Source organism: Cyprinus carpio, chromosome B3 (genome assembly GCF_018340385.1).
Source record: "Cyprinus carpio isolate SPL01 chromosome B3, ASM1834038v1, whole genome shotgun sequence".
Taxonomy (NCBI): domain Eukaryota; kingdom Metazoa; phylum Chordata; class Actinopteri; order Cypriniformes; family Cyprinidae; genus Cyprinus; species Cyprinus carpio.
Window position 1 is genome coordinate 34392403 of NC_056599.1, and position 14204 is coordinate 34406606.

General features: G+C 34.1%; 1 protein-coding gene across 1 annotated transcript in view; it reads left to right on the top strand.

Moving 5' to 3' along the window:
- The first annotated feature begins 2449 nt into the window (after window positions 1-2449).
- The window catches only part of LOC109054006 (alpha-1,6-mannosylglycoprotein 6-beta-N-acetylglucosaminyltransferase B-like), a 101056-nt gene continuing 89301 nt past the window's right edge, over window positions 2450-14204 (top strand). Inside the window, exons 1-2 of the mRNA XM_042720907.1 lie at window positions 2450-3117; window positions 6522-6634. Coding sequence (XP_042576841.1) covers window positions 3050-3117; window positions 6522-6634 — 181 coding nt within the window. The 5' untranslated portion in view covers window positions 2450-3049. The remainder of the gene's footprint in view (window positions 3118-6521; window positions 6635-14204) is intronic.

The following is a 14204-nucleotide window of genomic DNA, read 5'->3' on the forward strand; positions in this document are numbered from 1 at the left end:
TGCTCTAAACCACTGGAAAATGCTGATTAACTCAAAGAGTTCTACAATACCTGGCTAAATTAGCATTCCCATTCATTTCAATGGCAGTTGCTTGGCTGGCACAGGACCCCTCAGAATTAAGTGACCTGCATGCTGCTATCTTTGCTCATGAGCAGTGCTGGGGAAAGTTATTTTTAAAAGTAATGCATTACAATATTGTGTTAGTCCCTAAAAAAAAAAAAAAAAAAAAAAAGTAACTGATTGTGTTACTTAGTTATTTTTTTATGGAGAGTAATGTGTTACATTACTTTTGTGTTACTTTTTCTCACTTGGGCTGGGCTTGCTTAATGTTATATATATATATATATATATATATATATATATATATATATATATATATATATATATATATATATATATATATATATATATAAAGGTTCTATTTTCGGCAAATGTAAAAACCCTTTCATACACAAAGTGAAATGAATAAGCCTCAGCCTGAAGAAAATGTAAAAATGTACAGTAGAGGGCGCAGCTCAAACAAACCTTTAAGCTGTGCTGCCATTCTTGATTGCATCAAGAATAGGAAGCAGGAGAAGACAGTTCAACACTCTTCAGCAATTAAAAATAAAATAAATAAAATAAAATAAAAAAAATTATTATGATTATCTAAATTTATTTTGGCATGTTAAAATGGCTGAATTGGATCATCGAAGGTCAGCTGCAAAGACATTAGTTAATAAAATGGGATTAAATACATAAAAATGTGTTATTTAACATATTTACCCAATTATTTTAGGTTTCCGAGTTTGTATTTCAATGTTTTTTATTCTTTTTGAGGAATACTGGATCTGTTTTTGTCATGAATGTGACAAATATTTTTATTGTAGTTCTTACTGTAGTTCTAGATTAAATCACATTTTATCTAGAACTACAGTAAGCATCATGTTAACACAGCGCACACAACACCTCTGCACTTACTCCTGGTTTTTCTCAACATGGGGACAGGAGAGTTGTCAGTCAATAAACGGGAAAACAAAGTAAAATTGACTAGTTTTCTTGGAAAAAGTAATCTGATTACGTAACTCGCGTTACTTGTAATACACTGCCCCCAACACTGCTCATAAGCACTTAGTTTTGCCTGAGCCATAAATGTCATGTGACCAATCACCTCTGTGCCTGGAGGAATATGAAAATGCTGATTGTTTGATGACGCCACAAGAACATCAAGCTCTTCACTAATGACGTCAAACACGGCAGACTGAGAAAAACATGTCAGTTTCACTCTTTGCCTTCCAAAATATAATTAACTATTTGTGATGTATGTTGCTTGCAATCATGTCTCTACTCCAAAAGCTTCATTAACTACAGCTATTTGGGTCTGTCATTATTGGGGTTTGTGTTCCAAAGACAGGCTGCAGGTTATCAAGTCCAGACATTTTGTACCCTGCAGACTGAAGAAAACCTCATGTTCCTTATTTTTCTCTCATCTGAGCTGTTGTTTTAAAGAGACAATTATATAGAGAAATGAGGAGCACTTAATAGCATCAATCAATGCATGCTGTATGCCTGTTTTGTTAGGCAAGACACTCATCTTGTTGTTGTTCACAATCTCTGCATCTTGAAGTAGCCCTGAAACAATATGGATTCCGCAGCACCTGAAAGTTTTGTACACTGCTGTCCTTATTCTGTAGTTGTACTGCTGTACTCTGAAACTGTGGGTCTCGGAAATAGAGAACTATTGATTTTCTTTTCTTTTTTTTAAAAGCAGATCCTCAGTATCTTAAACTGTACAGAGAGAGGCTTTCATTAATGGCGATCTGTCAGACTCTCTGCTGGATATGAAGTGTGTCATCCAGAGGTGTGGGCTACACTGCTAATAGTCCTCTGGGTTCTCAGAGTTCAGAAATGATGGGAATGAAACTAGCAGAAACCATCAGCTGGGCCAAGAGACACGTATAGTTTGAAAATGCTTGACTTCCTTAGACCTTGTTCATAACTCTCATTATTGAATAATTATTCTCATTAGATTCTCATTACTGTTAATACTGAAACATCCTCTCTAGACACAATGGTAGCGTAAGCAATGTGTAAATCAGCATACACTAAAGGGAATTGAGGAGAGTGGGGTAAAATGAGTCACCATGTAATCTAGCAAATTGTGCATTTGTTTTTTTTTTTTTTGTTTTTGTCTATTTTTTGTATTTAGTATGTAGTATGTCAAATTCAAAACAAATAATCAATTACAATTTTTTTTTTTCACTACATTCAAATACAACATCTTATTTAATTACTATAAAGAATATACTCTTTTTTTCCCTTTAAACATGCGTTAAATTAATGTGCAAAGAAGACTTGAGGCCATACATTTGTGAAACGTTCTTCCTTTTTTAATTTAAAATGTAACTCACATATCCAATCAGTGGAATTGTGTTCCACTAAAAGCACTTACACAAAAACACGCTGCATACAGAAGGACCCAGTTCGTCATATCTCAGATCGGATAATCCGAGTAAACTGGTGGAAATCCATCGGATGGCGCTCTTGATGCCTTTTAGCGTGTGCACTGGGAGCTGTCCACGGCTCTGAAACTACAGAGGAGCGGTTTAAGCTTTTAGACGCTTCCTCTGGAGCAGCTGAACTGCATTCATGTTCATAGTTAACCACAGAGACAATTGTCTTCTCAAAGAAGGTGAAAGTGACGACTCACATCACAGAAAACGGCAGTCGTGCCGGTGAATTGGTCCAGTGTCGTCGCGCGCTGCGCAGGGAGTTCTGGTGTTTATTCCCCTCACGAGCTTCATTGATACTTCACTAAATGTACGGAGATGGACCTACTCTGGATTACTTCTGACGCTATTTGGAAACTATCATGAATAGTTCAACATCACCAACTGAATGACCTGCTGATTATTTCGCTCAGTAATCTTCGGATGCCTTGCAACTTCATCAGAGAGCGTACAGTCAGAATTAGGGCTGTTACTTTAAACTCGCATATTAAGAAACACAAATAATTCAAGTAAATTATGCGTTATATAGTTCGTATGTTGATAAACAGTCGTCGCGAAAAATGACTGCTGTAAATAGCGAGTGTATAACTATGACGAGAAGATGCCTGCTGACGTTCAAACCGTTCAGGTAAGATTTGACATAATCTACTGTAAGACATTTATGTTCAAATTATTGAAGAAATTGACAGTACACCATTCAGACAAACCTCGAATTGGCACTCTAGCGTTTGACCACTGTGACTGAGGTCTTCGTTTTGTGTCTGTGGTCAACCATCAAGTCCTTACAAAAAAAAAAAATAAAAAAAAAAAAAAAAAAAAAATGAAATAAATAAATAAATAAATGTAAAATCTTATTAGATTAATGTAAGATCTCAATACAGTACAACAACGTTAAGAATACTACTGTTAAGTTTCTTTTTGATGGCGTAGTATAACTAATATTTTTATTGTAAAGTAGGCTAATAGTTAAAAAAATGGCCACAATGCTATTATTATTATTATTTATTTATTTTATTTATTTTTTTGTAAAGAATAGTTCGCTAATAAAACAAACTTGACCTATTTAAATGTCTTTATCGAAGTTCTCAGGTTCTCTTAATTGAACAAAGCTGAAAATCTGAAATTTGTCAAACTGCCTTCGCTCACAGAAAAGTGTATCTAAAAAGAAAGAGAAATTACTGTCTTACTGTAAATAACATGGTGGTGGAGGTGGTACTATTCTCGGTTCTTGAGAGGGTTTCATTGATTGTGTCAGGAGACTTTCAGGCAAGGATGTGAGGATGGTGTAAGAACTGAGTCTTGTTGATGAGCTTTCGCGCTGTTTCTCGCAGTGGCGGGAATCCAGCAGCGCGAAGATGTGGGTCATTCTGTTCTGCAGTAGCCTACCTGAGCTCTGCAACTTAGAAAAAATAAATAAATAAATAATAACAATTGCTTGTGTTGTACTTTAAGCAAGCCTTTTCTATGAAAGGGTTGCAGATATTACAGAAATATGCCCTGCAAACTTATTTAAGACACATCTTTACACAATGGAAATAAAATGAAAAATGTCTTACATGATAAAAATAAGAGTTCATAATACTAATTGATGTTTACTGTTACTTTGCCACCAAACATGACGTCACTTTATAGAGAATGACGTCGGCTGGGACTAGTAAAAGTAGAGAATACTGTTTGATTTTTCTTTTTCTGCTGCCCAGTGAACACTACATATCTCAGACTTTGATCTACTGTAATATTCCAATATTTGTCTTCTGCAAGCTAAAATAGAAACAACTAATTATTACTTACCCCTAAATATTCTAGTAATCAAACTTCATTTTCAATAATGATGTTGGCATTCTGTAATACCACTTATTAATTTTAATTAAATTTTAATTCAAAACAGAAAACAAACAGTCCAAAAATATAGACCTAATCCCTACCCCAAACCTAACCCTACATAATTTATTCGTAAAATCAGAGAGAAATTATAGTTGAATAGAAGGGTGTAGAAGCATCTAACCCAGATTTCTTGAAAACGTATCCCTCAATTCTGATTGGTTGATTGGAATGTTGTTCCAGAATTAACAAGGATGTTGATCCAGGAACATGTTGTACTTGGTGAAATCATGTTCACCATAGGTTAACCTGACAAAAGATGTGATTTATCCTTAGTTTATGATGATATGAATTGCATACAGCAATGAAAAGCACACTTAATTTTTAGTGGGCTTCTTAAAAATGTACAAGGCCACTCATGATGACTTTATGCTTTTATTACAGTTTGAGAAGCATGAATAATGTTTTTAATTTTGCCTTTATTAAAATATCTGTAGTGCAAATGTGAATTTGCCTTATGGATACATAAAACTCTAGTTTTATGTAAACTGAGAAGTCAGTGACGTTTAAAGAAACAGTACACCCCAAAATTCTGCCATTGTTATGAGCCTATTCTGTCAATGCATTCCATTCCAAAAAAATTATACAGTTGTTTTTATGCAGTAATCTTCCATACAATGACAGTGTCCATGTCTGGGAAGCTCCAAATTGATAAAACACCTTTAAATACCATAGTAGTCCACATGACTCCATAAGTCTTCTAAAATCATATAATAGCTTTGTCTGAAGAACAGACCAACATTTAATTAATTATTATCAAAATAAGCATATAAATTCTGCTGCAACTTGGTCAGCGCACCAGTAATAGTGTCCTGCAAGGATGATGCATTTTTGTAGGCAAAACCTAGAAACGAGTCAGCATTTCAGCACTTCAGTCCCATCATCCTCAGTGGGTTTTTGAATGGTCTGTGGTTAACACAAGCACAAAATATATCAGTAATACCTACTTGTAATTTTTTTAAAAGCTTTTACTTGTCTTGAAAAAGGCAGTTGCAGTCAAGTGTCTAAATGGGACTACAGAGGTTGTCAGGGACATTAAAGGTCATCATGGCAAACAGTAAAATTCATCTCATTAGTACGTAAGCCTCGAACTTGTCACAGTCTACTTTTACAGTTGCGTTGCATTTATAATGATGATCTTCCAAACTATTCTAACTTAAACTTTCAAGGGAAATATGTTATTTCTTTCTTTACTTATTTTTTAATACTTTAAAGACTAAATGAGTTGTAAGAAGCTTAAAGGAATAGTTTGCCCAAAAATTAACTCACCCTCAGGCCATCCATGATGTAAATAAGTTTGTTTCCTCATCTGAACAGATTTGGAGAAATGTAGAATTACATCATTTGCTCATCAGTGGATCCTCTGCAGTGAATGGGTGCCGCCAGAATAAAGTAAGGCTGTGCGTCTGTAAGAGGCAAATCCATCATTATGGCATTTTGACTTAAAAGCACTGCATGTCCATAATCCATAATAATGCTTCCTACAGTGAAAAAAAATAAAATAAATAAAACAAAAAATAAAAAACAAAAACCTTCCCTGTTGTCCTCTAACATCAAACCCACCAACATCATTGTTTTAAATGGTTTTGGACTACTTTTGTTTGATCTGTGCATATTTATTGTATAAGCTGGAAGCAACTGCTTGAATATAAAAATATCTTATTTGTTTTCCAACTTCAGGGTTTGCATACAAAAATGTGTCATCATTGGAGCCCTCTATTAGTCTGATGGAGCGAAACATTATTGAGTTAATTGAATTAATAATTTTTTGCTCTGTTTGTTATACGGACATATTGTATGATGGAATATTTGGAATAGAGGGAATGAGTCACTTCGACCACGTTTAGTGTTTTTTATTTATGTATTTATGTATTTACATTTAAACTTAGCAGATGTGGTCACTGTGTACTACACTTTCATAAAAAACGCCTGTTTGAATATTTATTTATTTATTTTTTATGAAAAAATAAAAAGTGAACAGGTTTGCAACAGCAAGGTGAGTAAACAATGACAAAGCTTTAATTTTCCTCCAAAGGATAATAACTTCTTCTAACAGTTATACTTCTTCTCATAGTGGTTTCTCGTCATTGTCTGGGTTTTTTCTTGTTCCACCCCAATACATTCATACATCTATCTGTTTGTCTGTTGCAGGATATTTGTGGCGGGGATTGGTTTCTTCAGTCTGTGCTTCTTAATGACCTCTCTGGGGGGGCAGTTCTCGGCCAAGCGACTGGGTGATTCCCCATTCAGCATCCGAACTGAAGGTACATTAATAACTGGCAGCTCTGTACGTCTACCTGTGCTGACCGTATGCATGTCTAATTCATCCGGTGGCATTTAGAGAGCGTCATTTTATGGGATTTTTAATGGGGGTAATGAAGGGTTTTGCGCTGGCCTTTGACAGGCTTGATTATCCAGGGGTCAGTGTGCTGTGAATAGCATCTCTGGCTGCAGAAGTTCCCATTTGTCAGCAGTCATCAATTTTTATGCGTTTGAAAATAGATCACCCCAGAGGCTAGAGGTCTCGTTCACTGCAAATCCCAAGAAGAACCTGTCTATAAGAAAGATTCACCCAAAAATGAACATTCTGTCTTCATTTACTCACTCATCAAAGTTTATGAAAGAAGGATGGCTAAAATATAAAGATTTCGCAGCACAGTTTCTGTGTAGCCTGGCTGGGATTGTCTTCTCTGTAAAGGATACATGCGATACTGACTTTATTTAGTGGAAAAAAGAAGGTATCTCAGAAGGCAGCATAATTATGCTGTCTGCCTTTTGTGAAAGCTTTCATGTTGGGAGCGCACCTATAGTGCTTTAAAATTCTGCCTACATGGGCTCACCGCAGAGGTTTTGGAACAGAGCCAATATGTTTAATATTCAGTTCCTTTTTTAGTTTCAACACCGCTGTGCCCAACAGGAAATGGTGTACCCAAATGTGGCAAATAGCCATCTTAAGAGTTCCACTCGGTTGCTGGAAAATTGGAAAACTGCTTCATAGTGTAACCCCAGTAAAAAGCTGAAGATGATGGATTAGTGTTCTGTAATGTTGTGGGAGAGGTCACATGGAAGAAAGAGGGGAGAGAAAGAGAGGGAGAGAGAGAGAGAGAAAGCACAGTCTGATTAATTAACCACTCCCAGGCTGAAGCCTTGAGAAAGTATCTGGCTCTCGCTCATTAAACACTGCCTGCTGATCAGCCAGAGATGGACGTCACTGTGTTTTGGGATTCCAGTGCTGACATAGATGTTAGGGTTACATTAAAATGAATTACAGTTACAAATCACTAATTATGTCAAACTAATTACCTTTGAATTACTTAAAATATAAACAGTGTCCAAATTTGAATCTATCTATCTATCTACCCACCCACCTACCTACCTATCTACCTAACGGTGTTTTTCAAGCAGAATATGGTTTGCACTGTACTATTTATTTATTTATTTATTTATTTATTTATTTATTTATTTATTTATTTATTGTTATTACTATTATTATTTTATTTTTTTTATTTATTTTTTTTACAAAAAAAAAAAAAGCTAATAAAGTCTGTATTTATTTAATGAAAATACAGACAAAACTGTAATATTGTTAAATATTATTAAAAACCAAAATAACTGTTTTCCATTTTTAACTTTAAAATGTTATTTTAATCCTGCGATGAAAAGCTGAATTTTCATCAGCCATAACTCCGGTCTTTAGTGTCACATGATACTTCAAAAATCATTCTGATATGCTGATTTATTATCAATGTTGGAAACAGTTATTGCTGCTTAATATTTTTTAGAAACTTTTTCAGGATTTTTCGATGAATAAAAAGTGAAAAAGAACAGCATTTTTTTTAAAATATAAATCTTTTCTAAAATAAATTTTTACTATCGCTTTTTTATCAATTAAACATATACTTGCTGAATAAAAATATATGTATAAAAAGTATATAAAGGAATAACAAATAAATAAATAAAAATACTGCCCCCAAACTTTTGAACAGTAGTTAAAGAAGATTTCTGTTTTGAATAAATGCTGTTCTTTGTGTATCATGACACCTGACAACATAACAGCATTATACTCTGTTATTCTAAAATCCAGTAGTATACATGTAATCTCAATGGGAGCTGTTTTCTTTCGGTTCCTGAAAAAAAAAAAAAAAACTGCTGATTCACTAATCCTCTTCCACATAAGAGATCCTCCAGCTTTTACACCCTCACTCTGACCATGTTCTATCTTGAGTAATACCATGCAGCATATGTTCTGGGATTATGCCTCTAATGGATACTAATGGCTATTCTAAGAGAGGTTTGTTATTATACATTTTTAATGAAAGCTTGTGTGTGGGTTGATGCAGGGAGCACTTTGTCTGTTTTAAACAGAAGACATGTGTTAGTTAAGCAGTAAACACAGGATGCCAACTGGGTTTCAATATATCATAGCATTCATGGGACAGCATGTAATAACATTCAATATACAGTATCCCCTCACTGGACACACTCTCAGCCATTACTGTTTAAACTAAAAATATAACTCATATCATATATAACTAGATCTATATATCCATCTATAATATAGCTACCTGCAATATAGTTTGAAATTGCAGTTTTGCATGCTTCATTATTACTGCCGGAAATATAAGGATTCTTGTTACTATTCCACTTATTTAATGTTTCCATTAAAGGTTTAACAATCAGTCAATACAATTTGTTATCACTGCCTCACACATATATCCCTATTATTATTCTTACCATAAAACACAAATTGATTAGGGGTAAAATATCTGAACTTATCTTTTCTATGCAATGAAACTGTATAATGATATACAGCCAAGCTCAAAATCAAACAAACAACACAAAGAAAAGCAGGACTTATGCACTACTATATGTTCTGATATTATATTGTCTGATAGCTTTGCGTCACTCACATTTCATCTGTACCATGTTTTTCAGACTTACCACATTAAATACAATAACTTATTCCATTAAGTCCGGAAATGAATAAGAACTGATGATAGCACGGGTAGATCTTTGGTCGATCAATCATTGGTCGTGAGAAATTTGAATATTCAAACTATTTATTCATTTTCTACTCTTAAATAAATAAATAAATAAATAATAGTTCAGTTTGACCTTATTTTTACATGGCTTTGAGCTCTTTTACCAAACTGTGTTGCACAGAATTTGTACCGAACACTCTGCATCCAAAATTCAGTGCTGTACCAGGTGGGCTATCAAGCAAGTTTACTACATTACATTGAAAAAAAAGCAATGCATACACAGCTGATTATGTCATGCAAATGTTGAACAATATCAATTTACAAATCATGCACTATGGTAAAATAGTTTGGAGTTAATAACATAGAATTGTACAAGGAACCATTAACTGATCATCTACCATGTAACCATAAAGAATAAAAGTTGTTGATAACTGCAGCAAATTGTAGGTATAGGTACATTTTTTCGAGAAAAAAAATGGTGAAACGCTGTTTAATTCATCAACATTCCTAACCTCCTAATTTGAATTCAACATCCTTGCATTCATATTTACAGTAAGTAGCAATTCTGCATCTTGTTTGCTGGCTCTATTTTATCCTGAATGTTGCTCAACTCTGTTAGCCGAGTCTCCTGTGTGTTTCATTTGGTGTTTGGTTGCCAGTGGCATATACATCTGTGTATTGCAGGGCTTTGACATAGCATCCTCTAGGAAGGGCTTTAGATTTCAGTTGGAATTGTCCCTGTGCTCCATCACACTCCGGCAGATATCTGCACTGCTCTAAGATGAAAACCAGTGCTTCTTCTTCCTTTAGACAGTCAATGCAGGGTTTACAGACTATGGCCTTTGACAGTTGTGGCATACAGGCAGAGCAGGAGATGAAAACATAGATTCTATTAAAAGCCTATATCTTCTTCTTTATAAGAGAGGTCTTTTTTTATTGTCTTGTATATGCAGTGGGGTCCAAATGTCTAAAACCACATAAAGAAGAGGTATTTTTTAATTGTATTGTATATGCTGTTGTCATATATATGTTTTTAAACTTTTAATGTAGAGAGAAAATTTTAATTGTTTTAAAAAAGATAAAAGAGACAAGTCATGATGTAAAATGAATTAAAAACAAAGTTCTGCACTATTTCTGGGTCAAATGACAAATCAAATGACTGCTGCAAAATCAATAAAACTTTTTTTTTTTGCCTAATATTATTGTTTTTTAATTAAACAAATTAAATGAATTGATACTGAAATGGTCTACATATAGACAGAATATAGACACTGATATAATTATCCCCAGTCCTCTTAGCACAGGATGTGCCCTAGTTCATTGTTTTTTTATTATTTTTATCCATGCACTGTTGTGTATTTATAATGCTAAATGAGGGTCTAATGGGAACAGAGAATGTGTTCTTCACACACACACACACACACACACACACACACACACACACACACACACACCACACACACACACACACACACACACACACACACACACACACACACACACACTCAAGGAGTCTGCTGTTGGGTTCTTGGGGTGAAATTAACTCTGTAAATATTTGCTTCAGCACATTTCTGAAGACTTCTCTGTAATTAAAACACAAATTCACTGCAGATTAGATCAAACATTTTGGAGTAGACCTTAAAGTCAACATGAAATGCAGTTCACAACCCATTTTAATTCTCTAAACGGAGGTATTTCCTTAGTGAAACAAGATAGTCAATGAGGAAGAAAAAAAAAAGTAGTGCTTGTCTTGATTTTCTCCACTGGGAGTTGATTGGGTCTTGAGAATTATTACATACTAGACTGGAGACAGGTGGCTGGAGTGAAAGAACGACTTGTGAGTGTAGATAAATGAGCCATTGAAATGAATGTTAACAGGTAGCTTTCCAGGTATAATTGACACCTTTTTGTTTTCCAAATAGCAACATCATGTAAACAATATTAGATTAGATTTCATGTTGATTTTAAAATATGTGTGTGTTTATACCTCTTTGCATATGTATGCCTTCAAGCCAACTCATGCTAAATATCTTAGACAGATGTGGGCACACATTGCATTTGGAGCTAGTGATTTTGGAGCTGTGAGTTTGACCTGCTGCTTTACAGAAGCCCTCAGGTCATTTTACAGCTAGTGAATCATCAGAAAACTGATGCGGTTTCATGGCAAAATCTCTTGTCTTCTATCACATACACCCACAGTTGCTGTCAGACAGAGTCGAGCAAAAGAGCTCCTGAATTTCAGACTGACTCACTAGACGTAATCCGTGTTTGTTTTCTTCACATTTAACACCAACACACCTGGGGGAAAATAGATGGAATTACTATATGTAGTCAGTGCTTGAATTGTAAAGGGGGAAAATAAAAGATCCTCCTTGTTTGCATATAAGGACAAAAATATTGTGACTCACCTCTTAATTAATTCAGGTTCTTAATTAATTCAAGTGACACTTATATGTCAAAAGATCAAGGGAATTTTGGTTTCTCAGTTCATGAACATTAAGAGATGTGTATTTTGCACAAGTAGTACTCCAAATAAAGTTTTATTGTAATTTTTAATATCAGTAAGTCTCAAGCAATATGTCAGTAAATATGTTAATAGATTTGAACTATACTTAGTTTATTGTTATTATACTTAGCTTATTTAATTTTTATTTTTATGAGAAAATTCTTATTTATTCCAATTACCATCATGTGGATAATGTGACAAATGTCTATGTCCAATAATGATGTGCCACAAAGCACTGTTAGTTGTGCAGAAAGATCTTGCATTCATCTGACATCTCCAACAGTGAGAGGTGGATGAGCTGACTAAATCATTCTAGATCAGCGTTTTTTCCAATCCTTGTTTTGGAGTGGCCCAGCACTGCAAATTTTAGTTGTCATCATTATCTGACACACCTGAATACATTTACCAGCCCATTAGTGGAGAAGTAAACTGGGTAGATATTTGTGATTATTTTGTATATGTATATAGTAGGCCCAGACTTTATGTATCTATTTCATCAGCTATGATTGTCATATATTACATTTGAATGGTTCCCAGTGTTTTTACACTTTTACTGTGTTACCAAACTGTGGTCCGCCACTGAGAAAACATAAACTTTAAAAAATGGAGCATACTCATTAAAACGGAATCTACTATACAACATGTTGACAGAACTAGACTGAGTTTACAAAGTTCAAGGCTTTGACTTGTTAAAAGCTATTCAAGTATTTTAAATACAATGTGAAAAAAAGTGAGCAGATTCCTCTTGGGACCTTTCATGACAAAAATAAATAAATAAATAAAAATTATGTGCTGTTTTATAGTCTGAGATACTGTTGCATGAATTCACCTTTCGGTCAGACTGTGCTGGTAATTCTCAGTTTTCTGGATGTATTTTTAGCTCAGAGAGACAAGCTGATTTCTTGGTCCAACTCCATTAAAATCCTGAAAATCCATTAGGCCTCACAAAAATGTGGTTTGACCAAGATAAGACATAAAATGACTCAGCTCTGACAGGATGCAAACATATTAATGATGATTTGATGTGCTCTTGACAGGCAATTAATTTATACACCCTTTCCAAAGACATTCTGACTTAGTTCACAGTGGGTGTGATGGCTGGGTGTACAAAACTTCTTTTTTTATTATTTTTTGTTTTTTGTTATATGGTGGTCATCTTAATGGAGGTGGAGCAAATATTGCAAATATTACACACAATGTAGTCAATATTTTGTAATTACTTTTATGTATTAAATATATATATAATATGTATGTATATATATATATATATATATATATATATATATATATATATATATATATATATATATATATATAAATTTAAAAAAAATAATAATAATAATAACAAAAAAAACAAAGGGGGCATAGTAAAAATGACTGATGACCATACTCAATTCACATGACATTAATTGTCAGTAGCCTACAGGTTTTGCTTTTTTCAGGGAGATTAAGGACATTATTGAAATTCAAAATTAATTGATTTAGGCCATTACTGATGTCTTGTGTCTTATAGATTATAGTTATAGTAAGTCTTGGGGGCAGTTGCATAAACACAGCCCAGTTTAAGATTGTGTCATAAGAGCTAGTCTAACCAACTAGTTAGTCACTAGTTGTCACTAGTAATTAATCACTTTTTAGATTAAAATTAGAGGTTTTTATGTAACTGACCTACATAAAATATGTCTAATTTGAAATATGTATAATTAGGAATGTGATAAAAAAATAGATGACTAACCAAGATGACTAAGCAGTTTATGCAACCAGCCGCTATCTATCTATGAACTTTTATTTATGTAGGTTTTTATTAAAGACAGTAGGATTGTCACAATTCTGTTAGGTTGGACTCTCAGTTTGCTTTCTTTTCCTGTTGTCATGGTTATTGATTTGATTTTGTCATTAGGTTGAGCTGGGTCTTACTAATTATCCTTGTTTGGTCTGTTTATTTCAATTGGTTCAGTCTGTTCAGTCTGTGCAGTTTGAGTTTGTCGGGTTATAGTTAAAAGGGTTACTCCACCGCAAAATGAAAATTTTGTCATTAATCACTTACCCCCATGTCGTTCCAAACCCGTAAAAGCTTTGGTCGTCTTCGGAACACAATTAAAGATATTTTGGATGAAAACCAGTAGGCTTGAGACTGTACCATAGACTGCCAAGTAAGTAACAGTGTCAAGGTCCAGGGAAGTATGAAAATCATCGTAACGTTATGAAGCGACAAGAACACAGAGGAGAGGAATTGTTGAATAAAGTCATTATTTTTGTTTTCTTCATGTACAAAAAGTATTCTTGTCGCTTCATAACGTTATGGTTGAATCACTGATGGCAGATGGACTATTCTAACGATGATTT